Raw genomic sequence first — 20,820 nt, forward strand, 5'->3', positions numbered from 1 at the left:
GGCTGGAGGGCCTTGTCGAAGAGCAGCATTTTAAGCCGCATATCCCTGTCCTTCCTTGCTCTGGCTGTTAGTTTTGCACAGAAGGAGCATTTCTGCGTGACATGGGACTCCCCCAGGCACCTTATGCAGAGACTGTGCCCATCAGACGCTGGCATTGCCTCTCGGCAGGACTCACATTTCTTAAGTCCTGAAGAGGACATTGTTGGTGAGTCTTTCAGTTGTTAATGGGTACTTAGCACCTTCTCCGTGCTGTTTTTCCCCTTCTCCGATAGCCTGCCGCGGCAGGAGGGCTAATGGCCCTAGGCTCCTGGCCTCCGATGTTCCGCTTGTTACTGGGACTGGACTGAATGCCGTCCCGCTTGTTGTTGGTTTTTTTTTTTTTTTTTTTAAAATAACAACTGGCTAACTTGCAGTAGCCTAAGAACTTGAAAACTTTAAAGAAAAAACAGTTAAAACCGTTGAATACGCTAACTTGGCCTTAGCCTAGTTCGGATTCCGTCTGCAGCCGACGGCGGTTAAGAGGAACTGGCGGGGACCGGATCGCGCACGTGGCCAGGAGCGCGCAAGGGAGCGGTGCGCACCGGCGCATGCGCGGTCCGGCAGAAACTGCTTGGAAGATCCGATCTGCGGCGCCGGGCGAGCCCGACACCTATTGTGGAGCACCCACGGGGACACTCAAAGAAGAAAAGACCATTATTTCTGCCAGATGATGTACAATCAAAAAGAATAAATTCCATATTACAACTAACGTAGAGAACTTATCCCTACACTTTGTATTGGGGAAAAACAATAGTAAAACCCAACACAGGGTACTATGCTCATAACCAAATTGCTTTATTTAAATTTCTATTTATAACATAATGGAAACAATTCTAAATGTGCTGTCACCTTAGCACATTTTGCTTTTTAGCACTTGCTACATTTGAGATCCCCATTGTAATCATGATTTCATTATAAAACACCCACTGAGATGTTATATTAAAAGTCAGAGGTTTCTCACATATTATCAAATGTTTTCTGAAATGGTGGGAAACACAAATAAATAAACAATAACAAAAATTTTATGCAAAATCATTTGCCTCCCAGGCAGCATTTTCTAAAATTAGATGCTACACTCAACGCTCATTAAAGTCTCACTTAACATTTGCATATTAAAATTAAGAGGATTTCTCAATATGGCTAATACATTTTTCCCTTCAAAATGGAAATTTTACCCTTAACATTTTTGTCATTTAGACCAAAAGCATAAATTTACATTAGGACCAAAGATGAAAAAGTATTTTGAAACAGACTTTTCTTGCTTCATCAAAAGTGACATATTGTGGAACATTTTCCCTACTGCTGAGATCTTTTATTTTTAATATTATAAGCATAGTGAATGAATAAAATCATTCTGGTCAAATCATGTCCTCTTCTATAAGAATCTGGTAATGAATTCAATTTGCTGTTCAAAAAGAAAAATGTTTTATTTATGCAAATATAAGTTGGGTGCCAATTAAGTGCCTTACTATTTGCTTCAAAAATCAAACACAAGGAAGGTGAAACACTTTTAGTCAACAGCTGTATGTATGCAGGTTATTTTCAAAGGAAGAGTTGCGGGGACTTTGTTCCTCTTCTCAAACAGCTAAAAAGACAAATTAACAGAGGACTGACTGTAAGTCACTTAAAACATGAAGGGCAATCAAATTCTAAATTAAACTATATGGTATAAACATCTATAATGCATAACAGTTAGCTTGGTCTCTTACCTGTAACCCAATATTTGAAAAGATGCAAATAGAGTGTAGCAGCAGCAGATGGGACCAGACCTTACACTTAAGACATCTGGGTCCAAAATCAGGAAGACTTTGAGCACAACTACCTAGCACTTTCAGTTGTACCCATGATATTCCTTTTAACAGTTCAGTCTAACATATTTTAACTCTATTCCTCTAGCTACTGTATAAAAAAGACAAAGTCCTAAAATCAGATTGTACAGACATGTTAGTAAAACTATCCACATTGGTTCCACTCCTGGTACCCACCCCCATTGCATTTTACCTGAATAAGTTGTTTGAGGTGGGATCTTCACCCTAGTTTTGTCTCCTTAGGGGAGCAATGGACCAGAGCTGCTTAAAGGAGCTCTGGTTGTAGCTAGTAGTCTCTAGGCACAGACACTGATGAAGAAAGCGATTAAATTGTCTTCTGAGGAGGGCCTTATCATAGGCTCCAGTGTAAAGGTGAAAGGGTGTGTGTATGACAAGGCTGTGGAGATTTAAGGCAGTGATGCAGCACATATGGCAGTCTAGGGATTCATGTCTATGCTACAATATAGATAGGAATTCATGACACAGCTGTGCTATGGGTCTGTCCAGGCCACAGAGTGGCTCAGGGTGCGGACGGAACAAAGGTGGCTTAAGCTACTTTGACTTCAACTGCTTTTCCTCAAGCTGAGAGTAGTGTCCTCTTACCCCAGTCCACAATAAAGGTTTACAGAATAGTGTACACAGTAATCAGGCAAATTATATCAGCCTTGGTTGCAAATTGTTTCAGTGCTCACACAGACAGCACTATTAAAGGTCAAACACAACTGAAGGGGAAATTATCATATTTCCAGTTAAGGCCTTGCACACAATGTGATCAGCATAGGGCTAGATTAAGCCAGGAGAATTATAGGACCACATCTAGGAGCCTATCTCCCAGACTCTTCTGATTACATTACAAAAATCCTTTTTTTTTTAAAGTTTCTAGTCCTTGTGGTTAGGAGGAAAAACTTGGGGGGAAAACGAATCAAGAGTACCTCATTCAGGTCAATCAGTCTGAGTCTGCTGAGAGCCTGAAACAATTGCTTTGAGTAATGTCATTGACTTTTCATTGAAATGGGTTATTAACTGCAAAGCCAGCTACTTTGGGTGCCCCACTAACATCACCCCTCTGTAACATAAGATTCTATGCATATGTAACCCACGGACACTGAGATCACTGACAAGAGAGAGTGAAGTATACGCTATAGCCTTAGCTGAGAAGCCTTTTAGCTCACACAGTACACAAATATGACTTTAGCTCCTAAAGCTGCAGGTTCAATCCCTCATGCCAATGATGAAGGTCTGTCGACCTTACACATGCAAGAGTAAGAGTGCAGCCAGAGAACCAGCTTTGAGAAAAGGGCCTACAAAAATGTATCTTAGTTGTTGGCACACCTGTAAAAAAGTTATAAAGTATCACAATAAGCTGTGAAAATAAATGTTAATGACACAAGTTGCAACACAAAAAGAGAGACAGACTGACTTAATCTAAACAAAAAGGCCTACTGATATAATTCAAGAACTGGTCAGACCTGGTAAACAAGAGAAGTCATGCACCACACATCTCTAAATGAAAATTGGTGCTCTAATAGGCAGACGAAATAAGGGAATGGGCTTCACTCTCTTTTTGGGTCCTTAAAAATGTGAAACTTTGGAGGAAAAGTTGGCTACTGTAATACTAGCTAACTAAAAGAAGGTGAAGTAGCATGTTATATCATGACTGCTATCCCCAGCAGGGCCAAAAACCATTGTGGGTCCCAGGACACTACCTGAGGTGCTCCTGAAAGGGACGGTGCTTCAGGCAGACGAGGCCGGGTTCAGGGCAGTCAGCCCTGAGCACCACCCAGACCGTGGTGTTCCCATTCCCCCAGCCCTCAGAGCCACACAGAACAATGCACTGGTGACAATTCAAAGAGGCCTGGGACTTCGGCCACTGTGAATTATGCTCTTTGCATCTCAGCCCCTGGCAATTACTCTCTCTTTGCACTTCCCCACTCCATCTGCAGACTTGGGCACCCCTGCCACCTTCACACCTTCATTCTTGTATCATTCTCCACACCCAACTACAGATGGATTCACCTTTCTTTCAGCTGTGTGATCCTCTATCACACATGGGAAGAACAGATTCCAAGAGTAGTGTCAAGAGCAATTACATGAAAAAGAGAGTGTACTACATGGTTATTGTACAACTATTACAAGTTTGATAAATTTCTCATTAAATAATTATTCTCTGCAAAAAATCTCAAGCATACCTTTGAAGTTTAAACTTCGAAACCCATAGGATCCAATAACTCTTGTATCGCCAAACTATGAAATAAAGTGTGTTATACCAAATCTTATCACAAGTTACCACTAGCCCAATGCAAACTATATACCCCTAGATCAGAGAGTATCAGACAACAGAGTAGCATGTATTAGCTATATCATGTGACATTTAATTTTAAATTCAAGTATACATAAACCAAAACTTCAGGAATATGTATTACATTAATGTATGTAACTTAATACACCTTTATAAAAGAAGGTATCCTTTTCTTCTAGAAAATTTAACCTGCCACTAGGATGACATGCTACTATCACCATTTTCTTCCAGCTTAGAATGACTGAACAGGTTTTCAGAAGTACAAAAAAATTCATTCCTTTTGAATTTGTAGATTATGGGATAAGATGAAAAGATCAACAAGAAGTGGATTATCCAGGAGACACTGAAGTGGGTTCAAGAGATGAGAGCATTGAAGATCAGAAGAGATGATTCTGAGTTGGCAGAACAGCAATATAGGATGAAATGCAATGACTGAACTAGAAAATGTAGAGAAGTTCACATATCTGGGGAGAAGCATAATGTATGATCTAGACTGTAAGAAGAAGACAGCAACTAGAACAGTTAAAGCAAGAGTGAGTTTGAAGGCGGGACAACTGGGAAGAACTAGCAGACGACCACGGCAGATGGAGGCAGGGGTTACACAAGGGCCTTCAGAAGGGCGCGATGAGGATCAGACAGCTAGCAGAGGAGAAGCGAGCGCACAGAAAGCACAATAAGGACTTGCCAGACACCCACCACATCTGCAAGAGATGCAGCAAGGACGGTCACTCTCATGTGGGTCTTCATAGTCACAGTAGACGCTGTAAATGAAGCCCTCAACTGAAACTATAAAGGGCGCAATCCATAGTCTATGCAGACTGAAGGATGCCTACCTACCTAGAGTTTGAAGGCGATGGATAAGATCTGGAAAAGCCAAGCAATTAGCTTAAGAACGAAGCTGGGCATCTTGAAAACGTGTGTATTCAGCAGCATGTTGTACGGATGTGAGACATGGGTGATAACGAAAGATAAGAAAAGAAGAATATTGGCTTTCGAAGGGAGTTGTTACAGAAAGAGCCTGAGAATAGGATGGATGCAGAAGGTCACCAATGAGGAATTATACAGGAAGATACAGCTGAAAGAGAACCTGCTGCAGAAGGTTATAAAACAGAACCTACAACTATTTGGACATATTTGCAGAATGAACAACGAATGAAAAATCAAGACCCTAGTATTTGGCATAATGGACGGCTTGAATAGGAGAGGCACACCCCACAGAGAATGGCTCGATGATATAGTAGATTGGTGTGGAGCTAGTCTACAGAAACTAAGCCACTCTGCACTGGACAAGGAAAGATGGAAGAAAATAGTGAGAGAGGCATCAGACACCAATGGGTGCTGAGCCCACGGTTATTGATGATGATGATGATGATGATAACTAAGGACCCGATTCTCTTTTTACATATATTCTTTTGTATACCTTAAGGGAGTTAAACTGTTGATTTACACTAATGTAAGTTAGGGCGTAGTTCCCTTCTAAGAAAACAAAAAGCAGTCAAATAGCACTTTAAAGACTAACAAAATAGTTTATTAGTTGAGCTTTTGTGGGACAGACCCACTTCTTCAGACCATGGCCAGACCAGAACAGACTCAATATTTAAGGCACAGAGAACCAAAAACAGTAAGCAAGGAGGACAAATCAGAAAAAGATAATCAAGGTGAGCAAATCACAGAGTGGAGGGGTGGGGGGGGAAGGTCAAGAATTAGATTGAGCCAAGTATGCAGACGAGCCCCTATAGTGACTCAGAAAGTTCCCATCACGATTTAAACCATGTGTTAATGTGCCGAATTTGAATATAAAAGCCAGCTCGGCTGTTTCCCTTTCCAGAACCCCTCCACTCTCTGATTTGCTCACCTTGATTATCTTTTTCTGATTTGTCCTCCTTGCTTACTGTTTTTGGTTCTCTGTGCCTTAAATATTGAGTCTGTTCTGGTCTGGCTATGATCTGAAGAAGTGGGTCTGTCCCATGACAGCTCACCTAATAAACTATTTTGCTAGTCTTTAAAGTGCTACTTGACTGCTTTTTGTTTTGGTAGTGCATAGACTAGCACGGCTTCCTCTCTGTTACTGTTCCCTTCTAAGTTACTACTAAATTATATATGTATATATATTATTACATATTATATATATTATTTATATATATACACATTATTTTGTTAGTCTTTAAAGTGCTACTTGACTGCTTTTTTGTTTTGATAATATACAGACTAGCATGGCTCCTTCTCTGTTACTAAATTATATTTCTGCATATTAGTTAAATTAGAATTGTTTTACTCCAAAAGAAAAATGCTTTATTCGAAAATTAAATAATACCTTTGTTCTTTGAATCTAATGCTAATCCTGTGACTAATACTGCAGGGAAGAGGTAAAAATATTTTTTTATTCATTAGGTGGCTGCATATTTCATTGTTCATTTAAAACAACAATCTATTTGGTGTACATTATTTCAACATGAGTAAAACTCTTCTGAGAACACTGGTCACACATCATTCATAGGTGTTAGAGGTCAAGTGAAGGTGACCATGGAAGTATTCACATATTCTGGACAATCAAATTCACACAAATGCTCAAATGTATGGGAACTAAAAATGGGAATTTATATATATACAGTAGGAATTTAAGGAGTATGTCCTGTAGGTCCACTGAAACGACAAAGGAATTTACATAGGCAAAACAGTTACCCAGATGGACTTCCATTGGATTAAAACATCTTTGCAGATAAATTATTTGGAAATAACCTAGTGCTATTCCTAAAGTTTACTCCAAATACTGATTAAATTACTAAATTAAATGTCAGTTTGAAAGAGAAATGAATATTTATTTGACAAAAAGGAAAAGAGAAATATATTTCACCTTTATTCTTCCAGAGTTTTTTCTCTTAAACTGAAACAGTTTGGGGGTTACCACTGAAACTATAGCAGGGTATTATTGTAACTATTCAATAAGCTATATCATTCAGTACAAAGCAAGTTGCATTTCAGCAGTACTCTAATGTGGTAGCTATTAAAGTCACCATAAAAAGTGACCACTAATAGCAGTTTTTCCTATAGGTAGCATAGGAAATAACTGTAGTAGCTGGGTTATCAATGTGTGATGAATATTTGTCAGCAGCTACCATTACAAAACATGATAATTGCATATGTAATTTGTTAAATACTTTAGACTGTCTGGGCTAAGAGACACCATATAAACATATTACAATATACATGTTCTAAAATACTGTAGTTTATTCACTGAACTAAGATGGTTTAACTCCGGATGGTTGATGACTATGTTTTCATCTTTATCTTCTCTAAAATAATATATAATATCCTCAAGAACAAATGGCACAGGTTCAAGCATCACATTTATTTTTCCACAACCCTATCTGTAGTCATTCTCCACTATGTTTCCTTTGTTCTGGCATAATCACTGTAGAAAATAAAACAAACTTCCATGTACTCACTCACCCCAATAAATCCCATCACTAGTGGAACATCAACATTTTTAATATATTTAACCTCCTACCCTCTCAGCAAAGTGGAACACATATACCAGAGTACTTACAGAGCTATTCTGGCAAATCCTACATTATTATTAAGCTGCAGTCTCCCTCACATAAATAACATGGTTTGTTACCAGAGGACAGCAGGCTGGCTTTCTAGTTAATATCCAGAGGCACAGACTATTCTAATAAAACTATAGCAAATGTGGTGTGATTTGTGGTTTCCTGCCTCATAGCTGATTTATTTTTCCTCTGCTAGAATATAAGTGTGGTCTTGTAGATGTATAATATTATATTATTTTGGTATTCAACAGAACAGTCAAGGCAAACACAAGTTAAAATTCATACCATATTTTAAGAACAGCAGAAACAACAAAAACAATGTGATTTATGAAAGGCTCTCATTGGGTCTTCTGATATTTGATATAATTTCAAAGATGTTAGGAAACATTGTTAAATTCTGTAGAAATTCTTGAAAATGTAGTTTAGAGCTAGAAATCCAAAAATTCTGACTGTGTTGCTGTTACAGGCTAAACCTCTCTAATCCGGAACCCTCTTGTCCAGCCAACTCTATAGTCTGGCATGGTTTTAGTTAGCTGGATGACCACTTATCATGGGTGTGGTCAAGTTTTCCATGATCCCATAAAGTATGTTTACAGCCACCAATCCTGGTTCTTAGGCCATGTCTACACTTACAAAAAAGACTTGGAAATGGCCATGCTAATGGCCAAATAGAAGAACACTAAAGAGGTGATGAAATGAATATTCAGTGCCTCATTAGCATGCCACTGGCCATGGCACTTTGAAAGTGCCATGGTTCGCTTGCCTGTGGCTCGTCTACATGGGGGTCCTTTGCAAAAGGACCCTGCCAACATCAAAATCCCCCTATTCCTATCAGCTGATATTTAGGGGATTCAGATGATAGGAATAAGGGGATTTCAATGTTGGCAAGATCCTTTCAAAAAGGACCCCTGTGTAGATGAGCCATGGGTGAGCGAACCGCTGGCTGCATGCTAATGAGGCACTGAATATTCATTTCTGCACCTCATTAGTGTTCTTTGATTTGGCCATTAGCATGGCCATTTCAAATTTTTTTGTAAGTGTAGACACGGCCTTAGTGTTCTGTGCTGTTATTTAACTGTAGTTTACCCCTAAATATTTTCTAAGAGCCCAGTAGGCAGTGGAAGTGTTGGTAATATACTACAAAATATTGACCTCCCATCATCTGGCAAGTTCTCTCATCCATTACTGGTCAGGTTCCAAGGATGCTGAACAAGAGACATTCAACCTGTAGTACATCCTTGAAAGCTTTCCATATAAATGGAGCCAACAGGCAGCTATGGAGGCAGAAAAATCACACATTCCAAGCCTCTGTACCCACATTGCACTGTTTTCCAAAGTGTAAAGTTTCCTTTTTTTTTTAAATGTTACAAATCCCTTTAATTATAACCAACTTTCAGACTGCACATTTTTGCACTGTCCTCATGTGTCTGGACACAAAAAATAAAACAATAGCACTCATGGAAATACTGGAGAACTATTCCCCATTCATCTTAACAAGATGTTGATTCTGATGCCTAACTGTGACAATTTAAATGCTAAAATTTATAAAGCACTTCACTGCTCATCATACTAAGAAATATCAAGCTAAAGAATGGCTATATCAGATGCTGTGTCTGGATACTCTATTAACCATGAGTAAATTTTAGTTACTTTTCCATAAATACAGTATAGTGAAAGTAAATACAAATAAATACAGCAATAGAGTATAAGTTTACAGTGTGCAATACTACTGTTATTGGTAAATAAACTACTCAGCATACATTTTTGTTTGTTTCTTCATATATTGTTTTTCTTTAATGTTATGCACTGCTAGGTATACCTTTCTATTATCCAGAATATTTGAGTATCAGTCAACCTCCAATCCCAGGACTGCTGGATATGAAAGAGTTTACTGTACTTTCTAGCTTCTAAGGAATAAATAAATGATCATTTATATAAAAGGGAGCTACTGGGCATTTAATAAAGTGTCATGGGTGCATTTAAAGGTTCATTCTGTTTTCTGAGGGAGTACCATTTCAAGAAATAAAATTTAAATACAGAATGCCACAGGGGCTGGTACTATGTAGCTCTAAAACAAAAATGAACTTTGTAAGGGCACCCAATTAAAAAAGGAAGCATAAGAGCCAAGTAAAAGATGTATATGATAGCAAAAGACATCATGTTGTAAAAGGTAGATGGATTTCCATACATTAAGACTCCCATACTGCTATACAATAATTGTAGAATTTGCATAAGTGCCAAAATGCATATGGACACCCCCACATTCAATTGCTGGGTTTGTGTTTTCTGGCACATTATTACACCATGATTGATGAATCATCTCTACTATTCTACACATGGTACTATTCTAGATTCCATATATTCTATTTAAGTAGGAAAAGTTCAATCTCTAATAAATTTAGGTGGTAAGAAAGGGGTAGGTGGCCAACAGTTAGCTGGCTCCAGCAGTCCACGCTGCAATTTTTAAGTGGGGTTGATTTCTCTGGTGGAATAAGAGAAGCAACACTTGTCCTCTGTTTTGTAGATATGTTGATGTTTGTCAATGTTTATTAACAAAATTTGGCAGAATCCAGCTGAACCCCGATACTAAATCCAAGTTTTTACAATGCTATCATACCAGGACATATCAGGGTCAAAATTCTTAAATTGGAGCAGGGGTAGCTAAACATATTTATTTAGGCAGTAAAATTTTAGAGACTGGGACTATTTGAGTGATAAATCTAGATTTCTGTGGTACTGCTACAACAGAGTACATTGGCATCCAAGTTTTTTTCCCTGGGGTATGAGGAACTAAACTTGTTGGCTGTGCCTACATGGCCCTTCTCTTTTGGAAGAGCCATGCAAATATGGCTGATCAAAAATGCAAATTAAGTGCTATTTTGCATATTGGGCACCTTATTTGCATAATGGCAGCCACTCACTATTCTGGAAGTGCTGTTTTCAGGGGGAAAAAAGCCACATAGATGGGGTTCCTTTGAAAACAAATCCCAATTTCAAAAGGTCCCTTTTTCCTATTTTGTTTCAGGAAGAAGGGATCTTTCAAAAACAGGGTTTGTTTTTGAAGGAACCCTGTCTACACTGCTGATTTTAATTCCAAAAACAGCACTTGTGGAAACGTGATCATATGAGAGTATGCAAATGAGGCACAAGATTTGTTAATCTGCACTTCATCTGCATTTTCAACTGGATGTATTTGCATGAGCCTTCTGAAAAGGAGGGGCTGCATAGACGGAGCTATTCTGTTTAGAGTGGAATTAGCAGTGTGGAAATCAAAAATTGGCTGGATTCAGATGCCAGATCTGGGCATTTGTGGAGCTTTGGAACAGAGCAGGACATGAACCACTTGACATTCAAATCAAGAGAAGAAAGTGGGGATGGCTGGGCCATAGTCTCAGAAAACCATCATCCAGTATAGTCCGTCAAGCTCTTCCATGGAACCAGCAAAGAAAACACAAAAGAGGAAAATCTTGGACTATGTGGAGAAAATCTACTGAGACTGAGGAACAACAATTGGAGTCAGTCAGAAGTTTTGTCTGGAGATTGAGTGAAATGGAGGAGGAGACTTGTAGAGGACGTATATGCTCCATGCAGAGTACAAGGATTTAAAGTCAAGTGGACAGAGATGCCTGGAGTCCAGATTTTATTGGTGTAAGAAGAGTAGCATTTACACCATGTTCTCTACTTAGACAGTATAATAAGGGACAGTGGACCAAAAATTGGAAGGGGTTTTGCAATAAAGTTGTTGCACTAAAGTATGGTGGGATGTGGCGGTGAGTTTATTATGGTGCTGTTTGGTTTTTGTTTGTTCGTCTGATTGTCTGTGGTGCAGTAGGAAAGGCGACATTTGTTTTCAGTCTTGAGTTACAATTTGGGGGTTTCAGTACAAAAGAGATCAGTAGGATCCAACCAGACCAGATTTTGCTGACAACCTGTGCTTCCCCCAGAAATTACAAACACCTACTTAGAAGTGAGGAGTAGGTATTTGAATAGACCTCCTCTCCCTACCCCACCTTATGAACCCCACCCCACGCCTGCCCCCCCCTTACCTGATAATATCATCGTTGTGTCCCAAGAAGAATTTCTGGGTGTGCTCTCTGGTGTTATAGATCACCCCGACTCCAGCCACGAAGTAAACCACCTCCTTGCCGGCCGTGTAGTACAGGTTATTGCGGCACTGGTGACCCCTGTATCCGTAGACCCATTCCAGACGGAGCTGGCACCTTGGAGCTGTCCGATCCGCCATGATAACCAGCCCCCACTCCCACAAGCACGCACGCAAACCCTCGTGCCGCCCCTTCTTTCCCCCTTAAATCTTTCCTCCTTTCAAACGCTGTCAATTCCTGTCTGGCTGCTGAATCGTCAGGTTGCACTTTGCAAAGCTGGCTTTATTCACAAAACACATTCACGGACTAGCTCTGCTGCAGCTGCCGTTGCTTGCGTGACTGCTACTGTTGTGCTGCCACCATAATCTTCTGTTGCCCGAGATGAGCAGCTGCTGCTTCCCCGCTGCTCTGCAACCCAGACAACTTCTGGGGGAAGAAGAGGGGTAGCGCACATCCAAATAAATTAATCACATGCAGGTCATGTCTTTCCAGTGGCAAAGTAACTTCTGTGTGTTACCACCACCTACAAAAAAGTCCGGGCTGTCTCCACCAATGCACCTCCTTGTCTTCCTGCAAAAAGGAGCTTTCTGGATTTTTCCCCCTATACAATGTACGTCGGTAAACTTAAACTGCAAAGAAAAAGAAAAAAGTATATTTCAAATGTAAAATAAATGGGTACTTAAAATGCAAAGCGCAAGGGGTCTTCAGGCAATAAATCTGAGTGTATTCAGTCACTTCTGAACGCGTTGTAAGGAAGTCTTCTAAGCTGCCTCATCATGATCCATTTGCAATTATCAGTCTGCATATTGGACGGTGTTAAAGAAACAGAGTTCACATTAAACACCAAAATAAAATGACCTCTCCCCGCCTCCGTCCCCAAAATAGCTCCCTCGGAGTCTAAGACAATAATTTAATGCAAACACTTTCCAGTTCGCAGCCATCCAAACATTGCAATTTGCCATCAAGTAAAGAATGCTTTTTAAATGTTTATGATCATGGTTTGGAATAACATTTTCCCCTGCGCCAACACACACCCCCCAAAGACTTCCATTGCCTTACCCCAAAGCCAGAATTATCTTTCAGTTCCTACCCGTTTTGCCTTGGTTTCCTCACATGCTTTGTAACACCCACTTCAAGCCAACATTCATTCACCAAAAAACCCTAGTCACAAGCGTCGGAGAGAGATTCAAAGATGAAAGCAAGTAAACGGTGGTACAGATAATGCTGTTCAGTACTAGTTGGAAGAGAAACTCAAAATAAACTCACCAGCAAAGGCTAAGCCGTCCATCCCTGTCCACAGAATATGCTTCTAACCATATTTATGTAACCTTATATTACCCAGCTAAACCAGAGTGTGTACTGATATCAGGTAATACAAACTGTACCACACACCTACAGTAACACTTACTCCCCAGTGGTTCCTCCCCAGATATATTAGCAATCTCCCCCACATACTACATAACCTGCTACCAATGAATCCACACGGAGAGCAATCTGACCCTGGTTTTAGGGGAAACTCTGACATTACAGACAAAGAAATACTCCCCAAAAATATAATCCGGCATTACACTTAAAACAATAGTCCGTGGTGGTACTGCCCGGCGCTGGCCTCCTCAACACCCCGCCGAGAGGACTGGAGAGCTTTAAACTTCATGTCACACCCTGAGCCATATTTCCTCTACCACGGAGTACCACCGTGCAAGGCGGTAGTCGAAAAGGAACATGCCCCAATCAGAGCAGTATTCCCACGGCGATGAACGGACAGTGACCCCCACCCAGAGCCAGAGCAATGATCTCGTTGGAGGGTGTGGTGATGGGGGTATAACTCCGGGTACCAGGCCCCGTGGAACGGAGTAGTACTGAAACCCCACAGCCAGTGCGACACCCCGAGCACCTCGCCCCGCAGAGCGGAGCAGATATTGATCCCCCTCATCCAGGGGGGATACCCCGGGTACCGCTCCCCGCGGAGAAGATACTGACTCCCCACAGGCAGGAGGGATACCCTGGACACCTCGCCCTGACATCCAGGGGGACGCCCCAGGCACCTCGACCCGCGGAGCGGAGGAGCACAGATAATGACCCCCACAGCCCGGGCACCGTGCCCCACTAGGGGGCGGTAGCGGGCGGACGTGACATGACACTAAAGCCCGCAGCCAAAGCAGCACTGTCACCTGGCAGCAGCTCCCTTCCCTGCAGCTGTCCCGTGCGCCCCGGAGCCCTGAGGCGAGAGGCGGCGGAAGCGAGCGCGGGTAGCGCGCGGAGGAGAATGAGCCTCTCTCGGATGGCTGGCTAGGCTGCCAGCGTCCCCGCCTTCCCCCTCCCAGGGCTCAGGCTCAGGCTCAGGCTCAGGCTCACACCGCCAGGCATGTTTCCTAGGCAGCCCGGGCGCCTGGCTCAGCGTGGGCGGGAAGGTTAGTGAGTTGTCGTAATCGGCTTTGGAGAATCCGGGCCGTTCGGTTGGAATGCCCCTCGCCCCCCGCCCCCCCGTCAGTCCGCCACTCACAGAACCGGCCTCCCGAGGCGGATTGTGGGGATTGAAGTTTCACCCGCGCCTTTGAGGCGCCTCGTCGGGCGGGGGTAATTCAGCGAGCGCCTACAAGTCCCAAGGTGCAACGCGCCGCGGACACCACCACCAGCGGTTGCTGTGGAGCCGGCTCTGCGGCTTGGTCGGGAGTTCGGTCTGTCGGAACCTGCGGCTGAGAAGAAACAAATGGGCTGCGGAGCAACGGCTAGGGCGGGGAGTGTCCCACCGCGCCGGGCACCCTGTCTGTGCCATTGCTCACACAGTCCCCCGCTCCTGTCAAGCTTCCCGCCCTCTGCAGCCGCCTCAGCCTGGGAGGGGGCACTCCCTCCTCACCTCCTCGCGCTCTGTCCGTCTCCACCTGCAGTGGGAATAGCCTGAACGGACCTGCGGGTGAGATTTCACCACGCCCGGCCGTCCGCTTGCTGTTGCTAACTACCGTACGTTGCCCTGGCTGCCTGCCACGCCCCTCTATCCCCCCCCCCCCCCCCCCCGCCCCCTCCGCCGTTTGAACCTGCCTGTTGAGCTGTTTCTGTGGAAATATTACTATGTTTGCCAATCTCACGCCGTGACACACAGCGAGCCCGGCACATCCTGGGAGCCTGCGCTTGGCGGGCAGATGAGGAGGTTTTTAAAACATAACATGGGGGTCTTTCTGTTTGGCCTCTGGGGTTTGGACCTTGATGTTCCTGTTTTGTAGCTTTTCTCTGCAGCAGCAGTTGGGGCTGGAAGCACTGGTTGGTGAAATGAAAGCTGAGCATCCCACACACTTAAAGGGCAGCAGGGACTGTATGTAAAACTCCAGATATGAGAATATCCCCACCCAGTGGGCTATGCTGCATCCATACAGAGATGGAGGTAGTAGCACTGAAGCAGAGCTGTACCATCCATAGGATGAGGTGGGGCATCCATCCCAGGCCTCACAGTTTGGGATTCCTGCAGCGGCCACCCCAACCATTCAATGGATGGGACAGGGCAGCATTGCCTGGGGCATGGCATGGTGGCAGCACCAGCAGTAGGGGATTGTTTCCCCCGAGCTCTGCTTCCCACACTCACTATGTGGCACTTGCAGCAGCCTGCTTAGGTCAAGTCCACCGAACCATCCCGAGCCCTACTTCTCTAATTTTGTTTGTATTGCTGCCTTGTGTTACAGAATTATTTTTTGCTGCCTGATGTTTATGAACTAGGTGACACAAAATAACAAGTAGGCCACAATTACATGGTTTAGGTCAATTTGGGACATATTTTTAAGATGGAATGGGGGCCACCTTTCAGATGAGCTCAGAGAGACAACGAGAAAGAGGTTTTCTTGACTACAAGGGGAACTGAAAATATAAAAGCCTCAAGGGACCAAAACATATGCAAGTTTTGTTTAATATAAAATATCTACAATCTCCTCGTTCTTCACTAGTTTATGTGTCATGGATGGTGCTTTCAGTCTTTTTTCATGACTCAATTGTGTAGTATCTTTTTTGAGAACTTCCATGTCTGCAAAATGTAAATTAAAATGTTTCATAAAAACTCAGTTGATACTTAAAGTCAAATCTGGTCTCCTCCTCTACATTTGTAGTGCAGTTCTGGCTCACATACCCTTTTGTTGCAGAGCCGAACTGTGCAGGGGCTGTTTTGACATAGCCATAGAAGGGGACTGCAACTCTCCATATCCATGTGCCAATCGCTTCTGCATTGCAGATGCACTGTGGTAACCTAATACTTCAACAGTGGCTTTGCTGATACTTCAACACTGAGGCTGTGTCTAGACTGCAGGGAACTGTTGGCACACAACAATTTGCATCTCTTTGCCAAAAATTCTGTTGGGAGAGGTTTTCCTGACATTTGGCCCCTCCACATGGGGCCAAATGTCAGAAAACCACCGCCCCTTGGACAAGAAATCCCTTATACTTCGTGGCTGTGTCTAGACTGCGGGGAACTGTCAGCAAAAGATTTTGCTGACGATTCTGTTGGGAAAGGCTTTCCTAATATTTGTCCTGTTCCCATGGGGCCAAATATAGGAAAAACTCCCTCTGTCAAGATATCTCATCTGCCTGCCTTCTGTCATGGGAGTAAATGTGCTTCTTGGGATTTGTGCAGCAGCGGGGAGCATTTCCCTTCCAAATTTCTTTATATTAATACAGCTTCCTTCCATCTTCTCCCAGATCAGTAACATCCACCCTATTTTCATAAATGTTTTTTAAAATGCATAAAAGACCAAGCTTAATTGATTCTTTCTTCAGAACCATCATTTGCACAGAGTTTAGTTGTCTTTTTCAGTGGTCACATGTCAGTTCTATATGTCAGAATTTGCTTCCTGCTTTCTCCACAATTTTACTGATATTGAAGTTATTGCCCATTAATGTTATCATACACTCAGATTGTTGCTATGTGGGTCTTTTTCCTAAAGGAATAGTAATAGAAAATAAACATTGCTGCTTGCAGAATAAAACCTACAGAAATGTGAAAAAAAGATGAAGAAAGAAACCAAATTCAAATTATTTTAATTTTTGAAGCAAGTTTTTTATAAATCTTTGTAACTATGTGGATAAGGTGTTGGATACATGTTGAAATCCCTGCCTGGCCTGGAACCTGGTTACCAGAGAATCTGTCTTTCTCCTCATGCCCCCACCCTGCAGTTAAGGTCTGTTGGTACCCTTCTGCTACTGGTTGCTAAAACTGAACTTTCTAGAACTGGCAACAGAACACTCTGATGCATACCAGAGAGTTGATCTGCCAGTCTTTGGGACATGATGTAAGGTACAGTTACATGAGTGTCTCTCATCGTGACACTAAAAGGGCAATATGACTGCACAGATTTAAACTATCCCTTTCAGAATCAAATCTGTGTTTAATGTTGTATGTTCTGAGGGCCAGATTTGTAAAATTATTTAGGTGACTAAAGATGCAGATAGGCTTCTGATGGGGATTTTCAAAAGCTTGAAAATTCTACCTGATATCTATATTTTTTGACCTTTAAATATCTGTAAATACTATCGTAATTTTTGTCAATTGTTACAGCATTTAACCAATATATGGATAGCTCTAATTCAGGTCCCACCCTTGTCTGATATGAAACAGGTTATCTTACTTTTTCTCACCTCCCATGTGAGTGCTCTGAGAACAGCTACTAAATTGACACCCAAAGGCAACATAAATAAGAGAATGCCTAGACTGTGATCCCATTAGGTGCTAACTAGGGGGTGGTGTCAGCAGTTAGGCAGCTGTGTACACACACAGCAGCTGAGGTTAAGTGCCAAGTGTACTTCTGCGGTAGAAATAGAAGTAAACGGGGACTTCTGGTGCCTACAGCATTATGCATTAGCTAAGCAGGAATTTTGTGGATGTCAGCAGTGCCTAAATATTGGACATATAGGGCCCCTAAAATGGCAGTTGGGAACCCAAGTTCTCTTTGTGGATCCCACCAGTGGATGCTAAGGTAGTGTGTGCTTAAAAATCTAAGTACACATTTAACTTAATAGAAGTGTGCTTTTAAAAAAGATTCAAGAGAGTACACAGGTTTTTTTTACATTTTTAATATTATAAAACTTCGGTGTGGAAGTACGCTGTTCTGCTTATGAACAAGGCAACATACTGGTAATTGTAGGAAAAAAGTTTTAAGACATATGTTCTTGTTGACTAAAGCTGGTACTGAAAGATTTATAGATGCAATTATGAAAAACCAAGCATAGTACTCATAAAAGGCTATACTCCCATTGAATTTCAAAGAGTTTAGATAACCTGGATTTAGCATATTCTATGTTGGATGATGACTGATTTTAGAAAACTGAATCTTATGGAACTATAGTATTTCTTCCACATCAAATACCTTGTGAATATTTTTCAATTCTTTAATCTGTTATATTTAGCTCTTTACATAAATATCACAGTTATTTTTATCTTGTATAAATGTGAATGAGTAAATAAGTGTTTTTCTAAAACAAAAACGTTGGGAAGTAGTAACATTAGTATATGCTCCCTCCATAACCCTAATTCTTCATTCTGTAATGTAGATAACCTTGTCACTTAGTAAAACATGGCTAGAAGTCAACTGCACAGAGCATCAGGGGATTACTGGTTTCTTCTGTTTGACAAATAGTCTCTGAAATGCATTATCAGTAAAAGTCAAGATAAGATTCAGTATTTCTCTACATACATTATATAACGGAATGTGCTCTAATCACATATTAGCTGTTCTGTGTGTGAGTGGCTAATTGTAAACTTTTGTCTTCTCATGCTTTCATTTACAACACCAAAGCAAATTATATTAAAATATTGCCAGGATTTATTTCTCCCCTCTCTCTGTGCTCTCCATTCACTGCAGCTGGAGAGGGGTTGTCTGTTGGTGGTTCAGTAGCATCTGGGCCACATGTGATAAGGGCATTAACAGCATAGAAAAGGAGCTTGGCCTGATAGGATGCTGCCTGAGCTTACAGCCCTTTACATCTGAGAGCCACTTTTGAGGGCAGATGCATTGATTGCTGTGGCAGCAAGGATAGCTTTCAAGGAGCCACCTGCTACTTTTGTCTCATCTATGGAAGCATACCTGTAGTGGAAGTTGAAGAAAACTGCAGGAACCTTGTTCCACCTCATCTTATTGTAGATTGAAGATTATTTTCTCTGCCTTGAGCACCCAGAATGGGAACAATTGCTGGTGGGTATATGGAAATTGGTTAGTATCTCTTTAAATAGTCCCTCTGGGGGCTTCTCTCTCAGCTGTGTTTCAGAAGAGATGAGAGCAATCACAAATTATACAAACTGCTGCTCTGGCTGGATTTTGATGGCTTCTAAAACAAAGAAGCTAGTATGTAAGCAAGCTATTTGACAGTATAAAGGGACACTACCCAATTCTTATTCACTTCCTACTCCTTTCAATTTAGTATAAAATTATATATTTTCTAAAAAATTTACATGTGCATACAAAAGTTAAATATATAACGGCTATGATAGAAGAGCAGTAGATACATGCAGTGGAGTTAAAGCTCTTCTCCTGCAATAATTTTATTTTAATCACATTGCCTGTTCTGGTGGCTTCAGTAATTCTGAAATGCTTTTCCTGGCCAGTTTCCTGTATGACTGTTCCATTTAGAAAGTGCTGACTATATTGGCTCATTTTTCCAAGAGTTATTATTTTACATTAATTGCATTTACTGGATTAATCATTCCAAAAGATTAAAATTTTCTTGACTATGCATTTTTTTCTATTTTCTTTATTACAGGTTTTGTGTCATCAAACCTTGGCCTCATGTCTGATTTGTTGTCAGTACTTTAGTGCAAGCTGAGGGTACACAGCACCTCAAAGGCTAATGAAAGTTAATGAACCCACAGCACCTCTATGGAAGTATTCAGAACTTTGTAGGACTGGGCAAAATTGATCTAACTTGCCATATACTGGACAGGAAGGAGTTAACCTCAAATTGTGGGCTGAGAATGCTAAATCCTTTTGCCACTGCTAGGCATGCAGCAATGGAAACCTCAGTATAAAAGGGAGAAGCCCAGCTCAATCTGGTCTAAGTGATGAGGAAGAATAATACACATTGCCAGCTCCCTCCCAAGAGCTTCTGCCACCTTAGGCCTTAGAGACCAGGCATGCCAGGACTCAGGAGAATGCCCAGAAATCTATAGAAACCCAAGAGATGCTGCCAGTGGGCGCTTTGTCAACTGACACCCCCGAGGCCCTGAAAACCTGTGGATGGCAGTGCTGGAAAACAGGGTAAGAAGGAGATCAGGAAAACTTTATCTGGGTTCCACAACTGGATTGGTCTAAAAGCAGCATGTTTCAGGAGAATCCCTGCTGATCTAGTGGTGAATCCATTCACTGCTGACAGAGCCCTGGGTCCTCCTTCCCCAATGGTGGCAACCTATTTTCCCCTTCCCCCCAGCCACTAGGCCAGGCACTCCTACAGAGGAATGTGGTCATTTGGACAAACCTATGGAGTTGTAATGCCCCATACACCTTCCCAAAGGATGATAGCATGTACTTGCCCTGTGGTAATTGGTAGAGAATACAAGCCATGACTAGGATCTGCTAAAAGGCCCAAACAGGGAGAAACTATTGACAGGACACCCCCTCTTCTGTTTGTCAGTAGTGATGAGCTGTAATGAAAACAGAAAAGATTCTGAAATGGCTTCTGAAGAACCAACAACAGCAAGTGACACAGCAGCAACTGCAGCCCAGTAACAACAAATGATTTGAGAGCTTGTCACCTAACAACAGAACCAACACACATGCTTGGTTCTGGACATGGTTGCACTGATATAACAATGAAGATCACCTTTCCCCATCCCAGTTGGTTCAGATATGGGGACCTTCCAGCTCATCTCCCTATATGATTTCCAAAGATGGAGCCCAGCAATGACACTGAGGCATTACTGGTGACTTTTGAGTGGGTTGCCACTGCTGCCTGATGGCCCACAGAGGACTGTGCTATGTTTGTGGCCCCTTATTTGGCAGGAGCAGCTCAGTCGTCATCAAAACCTACACTCTCAGGATGCAAAGAGTTCTGAATGC

General features: G+C 42.0%; 1 protein-coding gene across 6 annotated transcripts in view; it reads right to left on the bottom strand.

Annotated features, from left to right (window-relative positions):
- EML6 (EMAP like 6) overlaps positions 1–11,937 on the bottom strand; it is a 215,953-nt gene extending 204,016 nt beyond the window's left edge. For all 6 annotated transcript variants that reach the window (XM_074988499.1, XM_074988501.1, XM_074988500.1 and 3 more), the window contains exon 1: positions 11,741–11,937. In XM_074988499.1, coding sequence (XP_074844600.1) covers positions 11,741–11,937 — 197 coding nt within the window. The remainder of the gene's footprint in view (positions 1–11,740) is intronic.
- Between the last annotated feature and the right edge of the window lie 8,883 nt (positions 11,938–20,820).

This window comes from Carettochelys insculpta, chromosome 3 (genome assembly GCF_033958435.1).
Source record: "Carettochelys insculpta isolate YL-2023 chromosome 3, ASM3395843v1, whole genome shotgun sequence".
Classification (NCBI taxonomy): domain Eukaryota; kingdom Metazoa; phylum Chordata; order Testudines; family Carettochelyidae; genus Carettochelys; species Carettochelys insculpta.